This window comes from Oncorhynchus kisutch, linkage group LG22 (assembly GCF_002021735.2).
Source record: "Oncorhynchus kisutch isolate 150728-3 linkage group LG22, Okis_V2, whole genome shotgun sequence".
NCBI classification, from domain to species: domain Eukaryota; kingdom Metazoa; phylum Chordata; class Actinopteri; order Salmoniformes; family Salmonidae; genus Oncorhynchus; species Oncorhynchus kisutch.
The window spans coordinates 19,082,673-19,102,794 of record NC_034195.2 but is presented as its reverse complement, the minus strand read 5'-3'; the positions used below and the strand labels follow the sequence as shown (position 1 = coordinate 19,102,794).

Sequence of the window (20,122 nt, the reverse complement as noted above, 5' to 3'; positions counted from 1 at the left end):
CTATAAGTACCTAGGTGTCTGGCTAGACTGCAAACTCTCCTTCCAGACTCATATCAAACATCTCCAATCGAAAATCAAATCAAGAGTCGGCTTTCTATTCCGCAACAAAGCCTCCTTCACTCACGCCGCCAAGCTTACCCTAGTAAAACTGACTATCCTACCGATCCTCGACTTCGGCGATGTCATCTACAAAATGGCTTCCAACACTCTACTCAGCAAACTGGATGCAGTTTATCACAGTGCCATCCGTTTTGTCACTAAAGCACCTTATACCACCCACCACTGCGACTTGTATGCTCTAGTCGGCTGGCCCTCGCTACATATTCGTCGCCAGACCCACTGGCTCCAGGTCATCTACAAGTCCATGCTAGGTAAAGCTCCGCCTTATCTCAGCTCACTGGTCACGATGGCAACACCCATCCGTAGCACGCGCTCCAGCAGGTGTATCTCACTGATCATCCCTAAAGCCAACACCTCATTTGGCCGCCTTTCGTTGGAGACTTTTATCTCCCTCACCAACTTCAAACATCAGCTATCTGAGCAGCTAACCGATCGCTGCAGCTGTACATAGTCTATTGGTAAATAGCCCACCCTTTTTCACCTACCTCATCCCCATACTGTTTTTATTTATTTACTTTTCTGCTCTTTTGCACACCAATATCTCTACCTGTACATGACCATCTGATCATTCATCACTCCAGTGTTAATCTGCAAAATTTTAATTATTTGCCTACCTCCTCATGCCTTCTGCACACATTGTATATAGACTCCCCCTTTGTTCTCTACTGTGTTATTGACTTGTTAATTGTTTACTCCATGTGTAACTCTTTGTTGTCTGCTCACACTGCTATGCTTTATCTTGGCCAGGTCGCAGTTGCAAATGAGAACTGGTTCTCAACTAGCCTACCTGGTTAAATAAAGGTTAAATAAAAAAAATAAAAAAAATAAAAAATGAATAATGCCAACTGTACTGTTTGGTGGAGGAGGAATAATGGTCTGGGGTTGTTTTTCATGGTTCGTCCTATGCCCCTTAGATCCAGTGAAGGGAAATCACTGGATTTCAGCATACAATGACATTCTCAACGATTCTGTGCTTCCGACTTTGTGGCAACATTTTGGGGAAGGCTTTTTTCTGTTTCGGCATGACAATGCATAAAGCAAGGTCCTTACAGAAATGGTTTGTCAAGATCAGTGAGGAAGAACTTGACTAGCCTGAACAGAGCCCTGACCTCAACCCCATCAAACACCTTTGGGATGAATTGGAATGCCGACTGCGATCCAGGCCTAATCGCCCGACCTCATTGCCCGACCTCACTAATGCTCTTGTGGCTGAATGGAAGCAAGAGCCCGCAGCAATGTTCCAACATCTAGTGGAAATGTCACGCCCTGACCTTAGAGAGCCTTTTTATTTCTCTATTTGGTTAGGACAGGGTGTGATTTGGGTGGGCATTCTAGTTTTTCTATTTCTTCGTTGGGTATGGTTCCCAACCAGAGGCAGCTGTCTATCATTGTCTCTGATTGGGGATCATACTTAAGGCAGCCTTTTTTTCCACCTTTAGTTGTGGGATCTTGTTTGTGTGTAGTTGCTTTCAGCACGTAGAGTTACGTTCGTGTTTGTATTTTGTTGTTTTTCGGTGTCATTCTAATAAAAGTACAAATGTACGCCTACCACGCTGCACCTTGGTCCAATCCCTCTCTAAACGACCGTGACAGGAAAGCCTTCCCAGAGGAGTGGGGGCTGTTATAGCGGCAAAGAAGGGACCATCTACATATTAATGCCCATGATTTTGGAATGAGATGTTTGACAAGCAGGTCCACATACATTTGGTCATGTAGCGCATCTCTATATTGCGCGTGAGACCAATTTGGAACAGATTTCCAAAATTAAAATAGTAATAATAGTAATAACAGTAATAATAAAAAATATACTTTATTTTTTGCTCAGAAAACTTGGTGGGGGTCAAATGAAATCACCCACCAGTTGGGGAACCCTTATTGGATTTCTCCAGCAGCCGTTTCAATAAGCCAGTGAATACAGGTCATAATGTTGGCCACCTTTCTAGATATGATTCCGCATCACCCAGTTCTGATAACATTTTCATCCCTGAAGTGAGTGGTTTACACCTCTTTGGAAAATGTAAAAATCAGCATGCGCAAGAAAAACACACACACACAAACACACAGAAACTCAAAACTGCTTATGAGTTTAGTTTGCTGTAAGTCTCCCATCGGGTTATTTAATATCGCTAAAATCAGCTAGCTCTGCATTTTAGTGATATTGTAGTAAATTAGTGGGCTATAAAATACAGGGACATGCTGTGCTAATGTGTGCTCCCTGCCTTCATTTAGTGAGTAAACATTTTAAGTGTGATTCCCCTGAAGCAGAACTCTTTCCCCATTGCCAGAGGCAGTGGGTATAGCTTTAGACTATAGGTATTCATGACACAGTATGGGATGTCATTTAATCACCTTCACATGGGCCCTGGAAGGTGGGTCAGTAACTAAAACCTCTTTCTCTAGATCAGAAACTCATTTCTTCAATCTTTCCTTTTTTAGTTCAGAAACAGTATTATCAATCTCAGTACACGTCAGAGTCCGTCAAAAAAACGTCTGCGAGAATGACATTTACTGGTGACATTTGGTTTAGTGAGCCTTGTCAGAGATTTGCCTTGGCTAGACAACCTTGTGTCCTACTGCAACCATGTTTCATGTCTCCAGATCTATGGCTAAACGAGTATCCTATACCCATAGCATTCTACACCTATTGTAGCGAGTCAGAGATACACTATATGACCAAAAGTATGTGGACACCTGCTCGTTGAACGTATACTTCGATATACATATCACCAACTCCATATTAATGCCCAAAGTCATGGGCATTAATATGGAGTTGGTCACCCCTTTGCTGCTATAACAGCCTGCACTCTTCTGGGAAGGCTTTCCACTAGATGTTGGAACATTGCTGCAGGGATTTGCTTCGATTCAGCCACAAGAGCATGAGTGAGGTCAGGCACTGATGTTGGGCGATTAGGCCTGGCCGCAGTCGGCATTCCAATTCATCCCAAAGGTGAATTGGAACGTTGCTTTGTGAACGAGGGCATTGTCATGCTGAAACAGGAAAGGGCCTTCCCCAAACTGTTGCCACAAAGTTGGAAGCACAGAATCGTCTAGAATGTCACTGGAACTAAGAGGCGTAACCAGAATCATGAAAAACAGCCCCACACCATTATTCCTCCTCACCAAACTTTACAGTTGACACTATGCATTGGGGCAGGTAGCGTTCTCCTGGCATCTACCAAACACAGATTAGTCTGTCGGGCTGCCTGATGAAGAAAGCTTGATTCATCTTACCAGAGAACGCATTTCCACTGCTCCAGTCCAATGGCGGCGAGCTTTACACCACTCCAGCCGACGCTTGGCATTGTGCATAGTGATCTTAGGATTGTGTGTGGCTGCTCGGCCATAGAAACCCATTTCATGAAGCTCCCGACGAACAGCTATTGTGCTGATATTGCTTCCAGTGGCAGTTTGGAACTTGGTAGTGAGTGTTGCAACCAAGGTCAGACGATCTTAAGGCGCTATGCACTTCAGCACTCGGCGGTCCCGTTCAGTGAGCTTGTGTGGCCTACCACTTCGTGGCTGAGCCGTTGTTGCTCCTAGACATTTCCACTTCACAATAACAGCACTCACTTAGTTGATGGGGGCAGCTCTAGCAGGGCAAAGATTTGACATGCTGACTTGTTGGAAAGGTGGCATCCTATGATGGTGCCACGTTAAAAGTCAATGAGCTCTTCAGTAAGACCATTCTACTTCCAATGTTTGTCTATGGAGATTGCATGGCTGTGTGCTCGATTGTATACACCTGTCAGCAGTAGGTGTGGCTGAAATAGCCGAATCCACTAATTTGAAGGAGTGTCCACATACTTTTGTATATATAGTGTACATACGTCAAAGAACATATTCTGTCATTCGCTTGAGTGCACAAGTAAATGTAAAGTAAAAGGTGGCTTGTATCTTTGTCTAAGATTCTAAGCTTGTCCGTTTCCCTGGTGAGCGGAGCCCGTATGGTTGTGGCTCTGATAACTATGGAGGCATTCAGGGTCCATTTCACGTCCCTGTCATGCTACTGGATCCCAAGCTTATCTCTACGCACCATTCTCCTCCGCTCCTCTCTTTCAAGCGCTGCTGTTTATACCATTTTGACGTGTGTGTGTGTGTGTGTGTGTGTGTGTGTGTGTGTGTGTGTGTGTGTGTGTGTGTGTGTGTGTGTGTGTGTGTGTGTGTGTGTGTGTGTGTGTGTGTGTGTGTGTGTGTGTGTGTGTGTGTGTGTGTGTGTGTGTGTGTGTGAGTGCGTGGATATGAGTGCCTGCCTCGGGGAGGGAGAGAGGGAGCAGCCTACATCTACCTGCCTCTCCAACACTTTTCCAGCCCTATAATGGCCTGCTGTAAGTAATCCACCCAAGGCCCTTAAGGACAGCATCACAATGGGAGAAGGGAACAACATTATGCTGCCTGCTACTCTAGCTATGGATCTGACTTATGCTGTTTTTCGACTGTAACACCAGTGTATACACCCTTATGTTATATTAGGGAAATTGTGTTTCCATAGCTAGGGCTGACAGTGAGGATTTGTAATGAGCAGAATCATCAACCTCTGCATAATAAAAAACAGTTGTTTTGCGGGCAGGTATTAAGGTTACATAAATGACAGTTGAAAAGTACCAGTGGCGTGGTTTTGACCCCAAGTGAGAGCAGGTCCACCGCAGCTATGGCCCAGTGAGAGACGGGTGACGACCCGCGTAGATGGAAATAGAAAAGTCTGAGCCTTTTGGGTAAAACACAGGGTTAAATCCTGTATGGACCTGCACCATTTGTGTCCCTGTATTCATATGCTAATCACAGAAGGAGAGTGATGTGTCATGGCTGTCTGTGTGTCTGTTCTACAACACTCTGTTTGATCTGAGGGAGAAAATGACCAACGGTAATACCACTCTTCCGGAGGGGACTGGCGGGCGGCAGAGAGAGAGCGCTGACAGAACGATGATTTGTGGGTCGACGCAAAGGCATAGTGACACAAATGCAGCTAAGTGTTGCTTCTCTCTGGGAGCAGAATGGCCAGGGAGAATGCCAACCGTGACATTTGCATTTAATAAAAATATATCTGGTTGTAAAGTGCGTCTGAAAGGCGTATCGGAGGCGGTAGGTAGTGATGTTCTGTCAGATTTAGTGTGAAATCCTCATAAAAAAGCCTTCCTGTTGTTTGAGCAGCAGGGATGCGGGAACCTTAGAAAAGGTCGGCACAGTGGAGAGAGTCGATGCAAACAGTGCACATTTCTTCATGGGAGATTCAATAAAGAACGCTCTTGACACGTCATAATTCTGTTTTATATATTGCCAGGACAAGCTAACAAGCTTATCCACAACACTTCTCCGAGGCCACCCACTGTGTGGACACAGGGCCCTGCACATGCCCGTAAACACACACCTTTACTATTCCCCTGGCCACCACTCTGATGTCCAGTATCTCCCGTACATTCATTCCTAAACCGAAGTACAGTGTGTCCTATCTCTCTATAGGCTGTGTATTGTTGGTACTTACCAGACACTGGCACTGCTGGCAGTTCTCCACCCAGGACTCTCCACTGCCGTAGGTCAGCAGGCCGTTCTGGTGCAGACACTGGCTGCTGAGGCGAGGGTCACACTCTGGACAGCAGAACAGGTCAGCTGTGGGGTTCTCACAGTCACACACCATCCTCCTGCACATCACCTGGCCAGTCTGCACAGAGGGGTGGGCAGATGCATGGTCTATCAATCGACACACGACTCGAGTTCAGTCTCAAAGTACTGTCTTGAGCTCTATAACCCACAAACAATCTTTGCTAGTTGACCTTGGTTATTGGTTAATTACACACACTCAAAATTACCATTGCTCCCTACTAGCTGACCGTGACCACTCCAAAACAACAACATGTTTATGCTCTCTGTTCACTCAGCCGTTCAATACTGCTAATTTTGACAGGCAGGTTCTCAATTTTTCCAATCAATTAAAATGACTCGTTTCATTTAAGCTTAATTTCTGCCCTCCTCCTCTGTAATCAAATTAATAATGTGATGCTTGATCATTCAATACCCATACTAATCCTCTATAATCACCTGCTAACATTGCCAGACATTATCAAAAATGAAACACTAAATTACTAAACGTTTCAAGACTGTAGCCGTAGATTCATGAGGGAAAATATAGATATTAGTTTTCCAAACAACTAGTTGATGCATTTCCATGTTCAGACCTCTGGGCTAAACATATATCAAACTGAATTGATAACCAATCATCATATTGTTTAACATCAACTAATAGAACACCACTGATCTGACCATTGTTTGTGTTATACCCATGTCTCACCTGACAGGAGCAGACGGAGCACCTATCGTTGTCCAGCACCCAGATCTGCCTGTTGTGTTTGACTTTGTTGTCAAGGATACAGTCTCCAGTGCAGTTCCTCCCGTGGGGGCACCTGCAGTCATAGCCCCCCTCCAAGTTGAAGCACACTGTGTCATTGGCACAGGTGTTCCTCCCCATCTTGCATTCGTTGATATCTGTAGGGAGCAAGAGAGATGACTACACACATATGCTCAACGCAGTTCAAATACTGTAGCTTATGCATACATTCACACATCTTACTGCTTAAAAAAAGACAAATGATTCCAAACTAGAACTGAAAAGCTGTAAAAACGGATCACGTGACTCATGACGTGTCTTTGTGCTAGACCTGCTCCGTTGTCATAGAGCGATTGAGAAATCCGCAAATTGTGGATAAATTCTTTGTTTTATTGAAAGTGTATGGCCAAATGACTTACTTTTGTCAAAAGTACTATTGGTTTTGAGTCAGGAAATGTGTACTTTTCCACCTAAAACTATTGCGATTATTTGATATCATTATATTATGTGGCCGACTGCAACAACAGCGGACATGGGTAAAAACTGCGCTCTCGTGGGGCAACTCTGTGAGGTATATGCCGTTATTTGGAGCTTGATGTAACATGTGAGTTTTATAGGAGGGAGAAGGAGCAGGCGCAAAAGTTCAAAGATGTATCACAGGTAGCCTAAAGAGATCGGTCCCTGGCTGGACTTATGTAATAAATCTAGGAAAGAAGGCACATTTCACTGCTTTCCATTGAAAGATACAGACACATGCAGAAGATGGCTACTAGCGATACAAACAGGAAATACGATGTAAACTTCTACAGCCACCTGTGTGAAGCTAACCATAATAATAAATAAATAATTATATTTTGTTGGATTTAAATAACAACATTCCTACCTTGTTTAGCATTATCAAGTCCAAATATGACATGACTCCACTACTTGTATACGTTTTAAATCATTTTCAATGGAGATCATTTTCTGTACAGCACTTTGAGATATAAGCTGATGTACGAAGGGCTATATAAATACATTTGATTTGATTTGGAGGACATTTAAGGCGAACCGCAAATTCCCTTATGTGGCTCATCCTTATTGTGGCTAGCTTCACACACGTCCTCTGAGAAGAGAAAGCATCAAAGCGAGCGTGTGGACGTATGTATAGTCTAATCATTGCATTTTGAGTTGATCTTATTGTGTTGTAGTCTAGGTGTTCTACCAGTTAGCATATGTTGAGGAGCTAGACAGTAATTGTGTCATCTTACATTGTTATGGACAGTAATTCTTACTTTTTAACTCAACATTGTAGGGAAAGGGCTCCTAAGTTAGCATTTCATGCTAAAGTCTATACCTGAAGTATTCGGCGCATGTGACAAATACAATTTTATTTTATTGTGCCATTTTTCCCGAGTGGCGCAGCGGTCTAAGGCACTGCATCTCAGTGCAAGAGGCGTCACTACAGTCCCTGGTTCGATTCCAGGCTGTATCACATCTGGTCGTGATACAGCCTGGTGGGCGACGCACAATTGGCCCAGCGTCGTGGTTAGGTTAGGGTTAGGTCGTCATTGTAAATAAGAATGTGTTCTTAACTGACTTGCCTAGTTAAATAAAGGTTCAATAAAAAATCAATACATTGAAGAATAGACAGAATAGTGGCCATGAGTATCCTAACAATATAATTACTTTTAGCCCCATAGCCATAAAAAATGTATTACAGATTATAAGCATATGTTTGTAGGTTGCTGTTTTACTTCGTATAACTCATTTGTAATGCTTGGCTACTGTCTTCGCCTCTCCCCCAAAATAGAATCGGGGAAACTAGTTTCAATATATGGACTCACTTACGAAATGTTGGATTTTAGGTAAACTTCCCCTTTAATGTGCTCTTCCACTGGCTACACACTGAAACAACGTTGAATCAACGTGGAATAGACGTTGAATTGACGTCTGTGCCCAGTGGGCTGTGTCGATCAGGTAGACTTGACAGGTAAAATTAGGCTATATAGCAGGCAGACAGACAGAGCTGCAGCACTGTTACTGCTGAGGTGCACTGCTAGATTGAGGGTTTTCTTCCATTTTGACAAGCCCTTGACAGTTTGCTTTAGACTAGAGAATGTTTCAGAAAGATTCCATGAGCAGTAAAAAGCAGGCAGGGATTTGGAGGAAAATGAACCAGTAATGGTATGTCCAATAACACTATTACCTGCACCAGACAGCAAAAAAATGGCCAAAAGAAGGCCAAGGAAATTTCTATCTCTGCAATGGTTAGATATGCTGCTATAATCAATGTTAGAATACACTAGAATAATGGAAACACACAAACTAGTGTGCTAATATACTCTATGCATGGAATTTCAATAGGCATTATCATGTGACGAGCTGAATGAAGTTTGCCTACATCCACGGAGCTTCTTTTAGTATTGAGAGAAAAGGGGCGGGTCAACTCACCTATGCACGACTCCCCATTGGCCGAGAACAATCCATTGTCGTGGTAGCCATCACGACACTCGCAGTGGTACCAGCCGGGCAGGTTGACACAGATGGCTTTGTCATTACACTCCACGAACCCATCAGAACACTCATCAATGTCTATCAGGAGAGAGAGAGTGAGAGAGAGAAAGAGAGAGAGAGTGAGAGAGAGAATGAGAGAGAGAGCGACAGAAAGAGAGAGCGAGACAGAAAGAGAGAGCGACATGTATGAACATACCTCAATCTCCAATAGTTTTTTTTCTGAATCATGTCAGCAAGGAACCGCATACATAACTTAGCTTCATTCTTGCCTGATAGGATTTTCAACATTGACTGATCCATAATTGATACAAAAGCGTGTCCAGGATTTGATAGGATATGCACTCTGTATCGATCTGGCATGAAAACACAGCGAGAGATGGGTACATTCATCAATAGAAGAAATCAGTTTGTGAACATGGCAATTGTAATGAATCTTACATATTTACTTGATTTTGTTTCATTACAGCACAAAACAAATGTCCCCTGAAGAGGGGTGTTAAAAACCCTTGGAAGACCTTGGAAGCTTGTGAATCCATTCTTGCTGTAGGTCTCATTGACGGTAAAGAGCACAGGAACCAGGCCTCAACCTTGACTCTAATTATGCTCTCCACAATACAGCATTGGTCACATGCTCACAAGTCTTGTATCCCACCCTCTATCTCTCTCACTCTTCTCTTTTCTCATCACTAGCCTATTGTAAAACTATTTATTTCAACGAACAACGAAGGGAGCACCCATTTCTTACAAAGGAACGAGGTGTAAATACATTCAACATCTGAATCAACTGCACCGTATGAGAAAATGCCCTACTATTTAAACCCATATTTAATTAGATGAGAGATGCTAGTGAAAACGGGGTGGGGGCTAAAATATGAGGACCCAGGTTTTAGATTGATTAAATGTGTCTGTGTAGGCACTGATGGCTTCTTTATGATTGTGTGCATGTGTGATGCATTATCAGAGTTCCTCATTATGAAAATGGCCCTGCACTGTCAGTGACCTTCCCATTCGATTCCCCCAGACAAAACAGAACCCAGCAGGATCCCCTGGAGAGCACAGCTCAGGCCTCCTCTCCTCATCTTCCCCTCATTCTTTCCTCTCTTCTCTCTCTGGCCTCTCCCTTCTTCTTGTCCTCTTCTCCTCTCTAATCCTTCTCTCCTTTCCACCCCTCTCATCTCTCCTTCTCTCCTTTCCTCCCCTCTCCTTCTCATCTTTTAATTTTATCTTTATTTCACCTTTATTTAACCAGGTAGGTTAAATAAGTAAACTCTCATTTACAACTGTGACCTGGCTAACATTAACACAAAGCAGTGTGACAAAAACAACAACAACAGAGTTACACATAAACAACCGTACAGTCAATAACACAAAATAAAATAAAAATAGAAAAATCTATGTACAGTGTGTGCAAATATAGAAGAGTAGGGAGGTAGGCAATAAATAGGCCATAGAGGTGAAAATAATTACAATTTAGCATTAATACTGGAGTGATAGATGTGCAGATGATGATTTGCAAGTAGAGATGCTGGGGTGCAAGAGGGTAAGTAATAATATGGGGTTGAGGTAGTCCGGTGTGCCATTTACTGATTGGCTGTGTACAGGTACAGTGATCGGTAAGCTGCTCTGACAGCTGATGCTTAAAGTTAGAGAGGGAGATGTAAGACTTCAGCTTCAGAGATTTTTGCAATTCGTTCCAGTCATTGGCAGCAGAGAACTGGAAGGAAAGGCGGCCAAAGGAAGTGTTGGCTTCAGGGATGACCAGTGCAATATACCTGCTGGAGCGCATTCTACTGGTGGGTGTTGCTATGGTGACCAGTGAGCTGAGATAAGGCAGGGCTTTACCTAGCAAAGTCTTATAGATGACCTGGAGCCAGTGGGTTTGGCGACAGATATGTAGCGAGGACCAGCCAACGAGAGCATACAAGTTGCAGTGGTGGGTAGTATATGGGGCTTTGGTGATAAAACGGATGGCACTGTGATAGACTACATCCAGTTTGCTGAGTAGAGTGTTGGGGGCTATTTTGTAAATGACATCGCAGAAGTCAAGCATCGGTAGGGTAGTCAGTTTTACGAGGGTATGTTTGGCGGCATGAGTGAAGGAGGCTTTGTTGCGAAATAGGAAGCCGATTCTAGATTTAATTTTGGATTGGAGATGCTTAATGTGAGTCTGGAAGGAGAGTTTACAGTTTAACCAGACACCTAGGTATTTGTAGTTGTCCACATATTCTAGGTCAGAACCGTCCAGAGTAATGAAGCTCGTCTGGAGGTTTGTTAGCACAGTGTCCAATGAAGGGCCAGATGTATACAGAATGGTGTCGTCTGCGTAGAGGTGGATCAGAGAATCACCAGCAGCAAGAGCGACATCATTGATATATACAGAGAAAAGAGTCAGCCTGAGAATTGAACCCTGTGGCACCCCCATAGAGACTGCCAGAGATCCGGACAACAGGCCCTCCAATTTGACACACTGAACTCTATCTGAGAAGTAGTTGGTGAACCAGGCGAGGCAGTCACTTGAGAAGCAAAAGCTATTGAGTCTGCCGATAAGAATGCGGTGATTGACAGAGTCAAAAGCCTTGGCCAGGTCGATGAAGACGGCTGCACAGTACTGTCTTTTATCGATGGAAGTTATGATATCGTTTAGGACCTTGAGCGTGGCTGAGGTGCACCCATAACCAGCTCGGAAACCAGATTGCATAGTGGAGAAGGTATGGTGGGATTCGAAATGGTCGGTGATCTGTTTATTAACTTGGCTTTCGAAGATTTTAGAAAGGCAGGGCAGGATGGATATAGGTCTATAACAGTTTGGGTCTAGAGTGTCTCCCCCTTTGAAGAGGGGGATGATCTCGGCAGCTTTCCAATCTTTGGGGATCTCAGACGACATGAAAGAGAGGTTGAATAGGCTAGTAAAAGGGGTTGCAACAATTTTGGCGGATAATTTTAGAAAGAGAGGGTCCAGATTGTCTTGCCCAGCTGATTTGTAGGATCCAGATTTTGCATCTCTCCTCTCTCCTTTCCTTTCCTTTCCTCCCCTCTCATCTCTCCTTCTCTCCTTTCCTCCCCTATCATCTCTCCTCTCATCTTTCCTTTCCTTTCCTTTCCTCCCCTCTCATCTCTCCCCGTGTCTTCTCCCTCTGCCACAGCAGTAATAGGATTCAGATCTATCGGCTAATGAGCCTTCAACCCTTTAATAGAATTTCTCCAGCAGATTAACCATTGATCAAATGTCGTGGAGATTAGGCCCTTATCTATTTAAGAGATGTGAACGTTTGTCTAAGTCAAACACAGCAGGTTTTCTGTGCTCCTATACATGACAAATTTCAACATGGCTTTATGGGAACTATATGCATTCATGCTGGGACTCAAAAAGGTGGTTAAACGTTACATGTATACAGTCCTACAGCAGGTAGAGAGATGATGATGTTCTTCCTTCAGGAAATAAGTATTTTGGTCAACTGTGTTTTCTGGATAAAAGCATATAATTTGGTTACACCAAAAGGAATAACTATGCTTGAAATTAAGCATATTCTCTATTCTCTCAGTCATAGTGAAATCTCTCATGCTCTTTGTTGTCAGTGAATGTCAGTTGACAGAGCTTCACACGCTTTGAAATAGAGAAGCGGCATGTGGTCTCGAGCCAAGAAGGGGAAAAAAGCTGAATCTATTTAAAGGCCCAATGCAGCCGTTTTAAATCAATATCAAATCATTTCTCTGTAACAATTAAGTACCTTACTGTAATAGATTTCCATTAAAATGGGCAAAAATAGCTTTTTAGCAAAAAACTATTTCTCAAGCAAGAATTTTGCTAGGACTGGCAGGGAGTGGTCTGAGTGGGGAGGGGGAAACTGAAAACCAGCTGTTATTGGTAGAGAGGTTTGGAACTCTCTTTGTTATTGGCCTATTAACCAATTTACTGCATGGTGATGTCACCATGGAACGCTGAAACTCCCGCCCATACAAACCTGCACATTAGAAGGTCCTATGTAGATTGTATTTTCAACCAGCAACTATAAAGGAAATAACACTGCTAAAAAGCAGCTGTTGCCCCATATGATACAAAATACAGGAAAAACTGAATGTTTACTGCACTGGGCCTTTAAATCATAGTTTATCCAATCTGACTGCATGGAATTGTTCACAGAAAGACAGAGCGGTTAGTCACTACTTATAAACTAGAGGCAATGCAGTTCTAAATATACACAAATGGAACTATTTTCAGCGTATATTCATTAAAACTGTTCTGTTGTTAAGCTTACATGCCCAGGAGGTTACGTTTCCAATGAAACGTTTCACCCTCTACTTCCTTTATGTGACACAGCTGTTGATCACAATTACAGCAAAGTACTTCTGAGGCCTTTGGCAAATTGACAGTGGCTTTAAATATACCTTCTAAAACAGCAAACGCTTCTTCTTTAACTGCTTCCTGTCACATCTGAATTGAGATGTCATCACAAATGCAAGGCACGTATTCACAACTACATCTTTCAATTTTCTATTTACCATTAAGAGCAAAAACAACATGGTGGCTGTGTGTGTAAATTGAATGTACACTGAGTATACCAAACATTAGGAACATCTTCCTAATATTGAGTTGCACCCCCCCCCCCCTTTGCCCTCAGAACAGCCTCAATTCATCGGGGCATGGACTCTAAAAGGTACCGAAGCGTCCCACAGGGGACCATATTGACTCCAATGCTTCCCGCAGTTGTGCCAAGTTGGCTGGATGTCCTCTGGGTGGTGGAACATTCTTGATACACACAGGAAGTTGTTGAGCGTGAAAAACCCAGCAGCATTGCGATTCTTGACACAAACTGGTGCGCCTGGCACCTCCTACCTCCTACCATACCACGTTCAAAGGCACTTCAATATTTTGTCTTGCCCATTCACCCTCTGAATGGCACACACACACAATCCATGTCTCATTTGTCTTGAGGCTTAAAAATCCTTCTTTAAACTGTCTCCTCCCCTTCATCTACACTGATTGAAGTGGATTGAACAAATGACATAAATAAGGGATCATAGCTTTCACCTGGATTAACCTAGTCAGTCTACATACATGTATGTCATGGAAAGAGTAGGTTTTCTTAATGTTTTGTATACTCACTGTATAAGAAAGCGTGAGGAATTATGACTGTGAATCCCAATAAGCAGCCTGATTCCAGTCTAAAAATCACATTCTATTTCAGCTTGTCCGTGAATTGTATAATATGTTATTTTCAGTGAAAAACAGCAACACATAACAGAGAGCTGAGAGTTCCATCTCTCTCTCCAAGCAGGTCAAGGCCAAACACAGGTCTCCTTGGCTACTGAGAGAGAGATAGTGGTGGAGACAGAGAAACAGGGGGAGAGATGGGGATAAAGAAAGAGAGAGGAGAGAGAGGCAGGGAGAGAAAGAGCGAGAGGGATGAAGAAGCGAGAGAGAGAGGGGGAATAAAGAAAGAGAGCGGAAGGGAGGTGGAGAGGGCTGATTGGACAGACATGGTTATTTCGCTCGTTATGGTGAGCGACAGGCTGGAAATAAAGGCTCTATTAAAACTGCTCTCCAAGGACACTCAAATAGTGGGTTGACGTCTTCCCTTCCCTCCTTCTGCTTGTCCTCCTTCTCACCCTCCCTCTCCATCTCTCTCCCTCTCTTTCTTTCTCTCTCTCCTCTCTCTCTATTGCTCTCTTTTCTCACCATCTCTCTCTCTCTCTATATGTGCAGAGGCAGATACAGAGATAGAGGCTCTCTCCTCTCGTCTTGACTGACAGCAGTACCTCAGGGCCTGGACAGTCCTCTATAGGATTATATCACCCAGAGCACCAGCTGCAGACAGAAGATCTCACATACTGTTCAATATAATTACAATATTCTATTTTTCACAGGGAAATGAAGGATAATCCTGATCTGCTGAACTTGGAGTACATATTATTTGTTACACGTCACTTCCTAATCCCTTTTCAAATATGATTCTGCTGTCGTCTCCTGTTTTGGTGTTAAGTGGATTTCAAATTTGGTGTTGACTTGAAAGATTACTGATCCAGGCGAGGTGTCGGGAGAATAGAGTGGTGCGTTAAAGTAGTCTGTACGTACAACGCAACAACAGTAACATCCAGTGGAGGCTGGTGGGAGGGGCTATAGGAGGACGGGCTCATTACTCGGTAACAGGAAAAGCATGGCGAAGTGAAGTCTATAGATAGATTTCCAGTTCATTATCTGACTGAACACTAACTAGACTTTTTTTTTAAATGGTGAAATTGACCAACTTTAAAAAAATTCTGGTTCTGATTGTCTGAGTGCTATGACTGTGTCTGTGCTGAGAAATGATGCTAGGCTTATAGCACTGACAGATCAGCTGCTTCTGCAGAAGACAGTGCACTCGCGGTAAGGAGAAAAAATAAAAAGTCACACACTCTGACACAGATTTAGTCTGCTGCTGCCAGTTCATATTTTGGCTGTATATCATATGAAATAGTAGGCTAATTAACACTCGGGGGAACTCATATGACAGGAACTAACTTGCAATAGCCCAAAAATGATTTCGATCGGCTTTTATAACACATAAGCCAATAGCCATCTATTATTAGACATTAAATACAGTGCTACTGCTTTTTATTAAATTACAAGTCATGTATTACAATGAAACACTGAATTAATGCATAATAATTTCTAAGTAATCCTCTGTTAAAGGTCAATTTGGGGACTGTCTGTGTATTTGAATTGTTTTTATCAATGTTTATTCACTTCTAATTTCTAAATCTCAGTCTCTTTAGCCAGTCTTAGTTTATGAGCTGTAGTAACGAGTGACTCTGTTGTCGGATTACATTGCATAGCCACCGCCACTGGAGGCTGGAAAGCCCCGCCTATTTCATTCGCTGGAACAAGTTGGCACGCCACTGGATGGCCGCCGTTTTGCTCCGGCACAACTTTGCTGTTTTGTGATTATGTTGTTGTTTATTTTTACTCTATTTTCACAAAATGTATCCGCTATTATTTCTTACAACCGACAACAACTCTTGAACATCAGATCAGCTGTTACTTACCCCAATAACGGCTTTTACTTCAACTCATCTGCTCTGCTCTCTCTCTCTCTCTCTCTGTAATACCAACCCAATTTTTGGGCTACCCAAGAGGAAACGGCGGCGTTACAGAGGCAAGCGAGGGGTCATCCTGGTGAGATTAAGGCGAAGTGAAAACCGGCCACCTCTTTCCTCCATTCTACCGGCTGATGTACAATCACTTGATAATAAAATGGATGATCTCCGACCAACGGAGCCTTCGGAACTGCTATATTCTTTGCTTTTCTGAAACATGGCTCTCAGACAAGATACCCCCCACGGCTATCCAACTCAATGGATTCTCCGTTCACCGGGCGGACAGGACAGTGGAGTCGGGGATATCGATGGGGGGAGGGGTTTGCGTATTCATCAACTCCAACTGGTGTGCTAATTCCAGCGCGGTGGGAGTGTCAACCCACTGTTCACCTATCTTGAAATATCTATGGTCAAAAGCTGACCCTTCTACCTCCCAAAGAAGTTTTCAGCTGTTATCGTGACTAGGGCTGTGGCGGTCACAACATTTAGTCAGCCGGTGATCGTCAAGCAAGTAACTGTCGGTCTCACGGTAATTGACCGTTAATTAATTAGCATAAACACATTTAGCATCTCCTGGCTTCCACACATTTTAAAAAGTTGAATAAATCCATGTAATATAGCCTACACCTTCACAATAAATCCATATTTATTTTAGACAGGTCTAAAGAAGAATGATACGAAGAAAATGTAGTATATTTCAGAAGAAAAGAATAGCATACTCTGAGTTGTCCTTATGTTAGGTCCCGATGTGGTTATGCCAAATGGCTGTGGGCTACAATAGTTGCAGACAACATTTGCTTATAATTTCCGTGGCATTATTTTATATTATTTTATAGTATGAAGAATACAATTGAACAAAGCTGAATAAATATTTAATATAAATATTTTCACCAAACGATTTGAGGGAGTGCGCACATGTGGCTATTCTATGTTGAGCGGTTAAAGAAATAGGTACTCCTCGATAATTAATTTAGAATTATTAATGTAACTTTAGTTGTTCCATAAATGGTGGGCTATATGTTTTGATGTTTAATACATTATAAGGCTGCATGATGAGACTCCAATGATGATTTTAAAAAAGTTGCTTGAAAGGCATGAGCTCTGCTTAGTTTTTTTGCACAGGCTGTACACACTCCAATCGTCTCTCATTCACAATTTGACAAGCACTTGATACTGCCTCGACTTTTACAGCAGCATCCCCTTTGTGGTCGTAATGCACCCTAAAAATATCCATGCCTTTTTCGGCCTGGAGTGCTGCGTTGTGCCCTTCTTCCTGAGTGTGCTGCGCAATCCGAAGTGCGACCCACTCACATGGCTCTCATACACATGATCAAGTCTTTCTCACAGGCTACAAGTGAAGACAGACATGTTGGGGACGCAACTGCATGCATCCTAATCCAAGAACTGTCCAAATATACTTTTCGTCAGCCAAAAAGATTTGTAGGCCTAACGAACAGCAAAAGCACTAGCCTATGTCAATCTACTATCCCCGATAGTCCAAAAGACTATTAGACTATTTCTTCACATTATAAGCGCAGCAATGCGCACATGGTAGTAGGCTATAAGCGCAAATGCTCCATAAATGGAAAACACCATTCTCAAAAGTGACCGCAAATGCATTCATGAATGTAAATGCTTTTATTATAAAGGTGCATTTTTATGGTGAAAATGATCTTCCCCAAACTTGAAACTTATTAGTTGTGATACAAACCTTATTAAAACATATAGGCCTATAGGCTAGGCTACATGAGGTGTGCAACTATGATTAGGAAAAGTCACACAAAAAAAGGCATTTCTTCTTATGCTGGGCATCATTCACAAGTGATAATATATATTTCACAATTGATAGGCTAATATTGTCACCCATCAGACTATTCTTGATTTAATCTTGTCTTTACATGTACTAAATAATATATGCGTGACAGTTTTATTCATTTAGACTGACCCATTATAACGCACCTATATTGAAACAGGGGTAGCATCTCATCTATGCACTTAAATAGCGAATGGAGGACGCTTTTCCCGTGGTCTATTTTCATGCCAGCCAGGTAGGCTATATTCCTGTTGCAAATATAAGCCATGTGCTTAATATATAGAAAGCTGATGGGATCCTCCTCTTTTTATTAGTGGCCATCACTCTGTTTTCTCACTCAATAGCATAGTCTCTCAAGTGTTTGACTAGATTTTTGAATACATTTTCAGTGATGTCAGAGTGATTAGAGGGACAATGGAGTGCTGATTACCGGGCAGTTAGCATGTTTGGCAGGCTACTAATGACCATCAGCAGCATCAGAGCTTGGAGAAGCCTAATTATAGTGAGTATTTGACTGCCTTCATGACTCGTGACCGCCGGTGTGGCGGTAATACTGTCACCGCAACAGCCCTAATAGTGACTTCTCTATACATTCCACCTCAGGACAATAAAAATAAGAAACTGCCGCATAACAAACTGTACAATGCACTGTACAATGCTATTGTACAGTTTGTTATTCGCCAGATTATTATTTTTATTGTCCTGGAGTGTAATGTATAGAGCAGTTACAATTCGTTGTTGTCTATTGTTCCTTCCAATATGTTATCATCATTTCCAGTCACAACTTGTAGACTTGTTTACGTGCTTCTGTGCGGTGTGTTGCTTTGCTACCTGCCAACTTTACGGTTTTTACTTTTAAATTACCGTTTTATATATATATATATTTTTTCCCCTCGCTCAACTTTTTCACCCCGGACGCTTTACCTGGACATGGTTCTACACGACCTCCACCAACCGAAGCTAAGTAGTAACATTAACATTATGCCTTCTAATTGCAGGGCCTGTACTCATAATATACCGGAGAACATTTGCCTTATGGCGAGGATAGCTGTGCTGCAAGCCCAGCTTCAGACACAATCGTTAGTCGAGGGTAATTTAAGTTTAGGAAAGGATGAAACAGAGTCTGTGTCACCAATAAGTACAGATAGTGGTAGAAATCCTCTCACACAGTCCCTGTTGCCGGACAATTTTCTCATGGCTTCTGGAAGGAAATGCTGTAGGAATGCTCAACTGGTGTCGCTCATACAGCCGACAGAAACTTTCAACCGGTTCTCCCCATTAAGCAACGAGTCGGAGTCAGAGTCAGAGTCTTCTCTGGTCTCTCCTCCACCTGTTACAGGGTCATAGACGCCAAAACCTCCCACCATTAGCTCTGACAAATTGAACACCCCATGTCATTGGCGACCTCATTACCCGTAGTATTAGACTTTTAAAAAATCATTCAGCAATCATACACTGTTTACCAGAGGGTAGTGCTACCGACGTGAAGGCTAATCTGAAGATGGTGCTGGCTAAGGCTAAAATTGGGGACATTGTTATCCACGTCGGCACCAACGATGTTAGGATGAAACAGTCAGAGGTCACCAAGCGCAACATAGCTTCAGCATGTAAATCAGCTAGAAAGATGTGTCTGCATCGAGTAATTGTCTCTGGCCCCCTTCCAGTTAGGGGGAGTGATGAGCTCTACAGCAGAGTCTCACAACTCAATCGCTGGTTGAAAACTGTTGTTTTCTTCCCTTCCCAAAAGATAGAATTTGTAGATAATTGGCCCTCTTTCTAGGACTCACCCACAAACAGGACCAAGCCTGGCCTGCTGAGGAGTGACGGACTCCATCCTACCTGGAGGGGTGCTCTCATCTTATCTATGAACATAGACATGGCTCTAACTCCTCTAGCTCTACAATGAGATGGGGTGCAGGCCAACCAGCAGGCTGTTAGCCACCCTGCCAGTTTAGTGGAGTCTGCACTAGCATAATCAGTGTAGTCAGCTCAGCTATCCCCATTGAGACCGTGTCTGTGCCTCGATCTAGGTTGGGCAAAACTAAACATGGCAGTGTTCGCATTAGTAATCTCCCTGGAATAAAGACCTCCACCATTCCTGTCATTATTGACAGAGATTGTGATATTTCACATTTCAAAATAGGGCTACTTAATGTTAGATCCCTCACTTCCAAGGTAGTTATAGTCAATGAACGAATCACTGATAATAATCATGATGTGATTGACTTGACTGAAACATGGTTTAAGCCTGATGAATTTACTGTGTTAAATGAGCCCTCTCCTCCTGGTTACACTAGTGA

General features: G+C 42.9%; 1 protein-coding gene across 1 annotated transcript in view; it reads right to left on the bottom strand.

Moving 5' to 3' along the window:
- The window catches only part of nell2a (neural EGFL like 2a), a 98,846-nt gene that overhangs the window by 5,943 nt on the left and 72,781 nt on the right, over nucleotides 1-20,122 (bottom strand). Inside the window, exons 16-18 of the mRNA XM_020457001.2 lie at nucleotides 8,873-9,013; nucleotides 6,404-6,597; nucleotides 5,600-5,776 (exon numbers count right to left, since the gene is read on the bottom strand). Coding sequence (XP_020312590.2) covers nucleotides 5,600-5,776; nucleotides 6,404-6,597; nucleotides 8,873-9,013 — 512 coding nt within the window. The remainder of the gene's footprint in view (nucleotides 1-5,599; nucleotides 5,777-6,403; nucleotides 6,598-8,872; nucleotides 9,014-20,122) is intronic.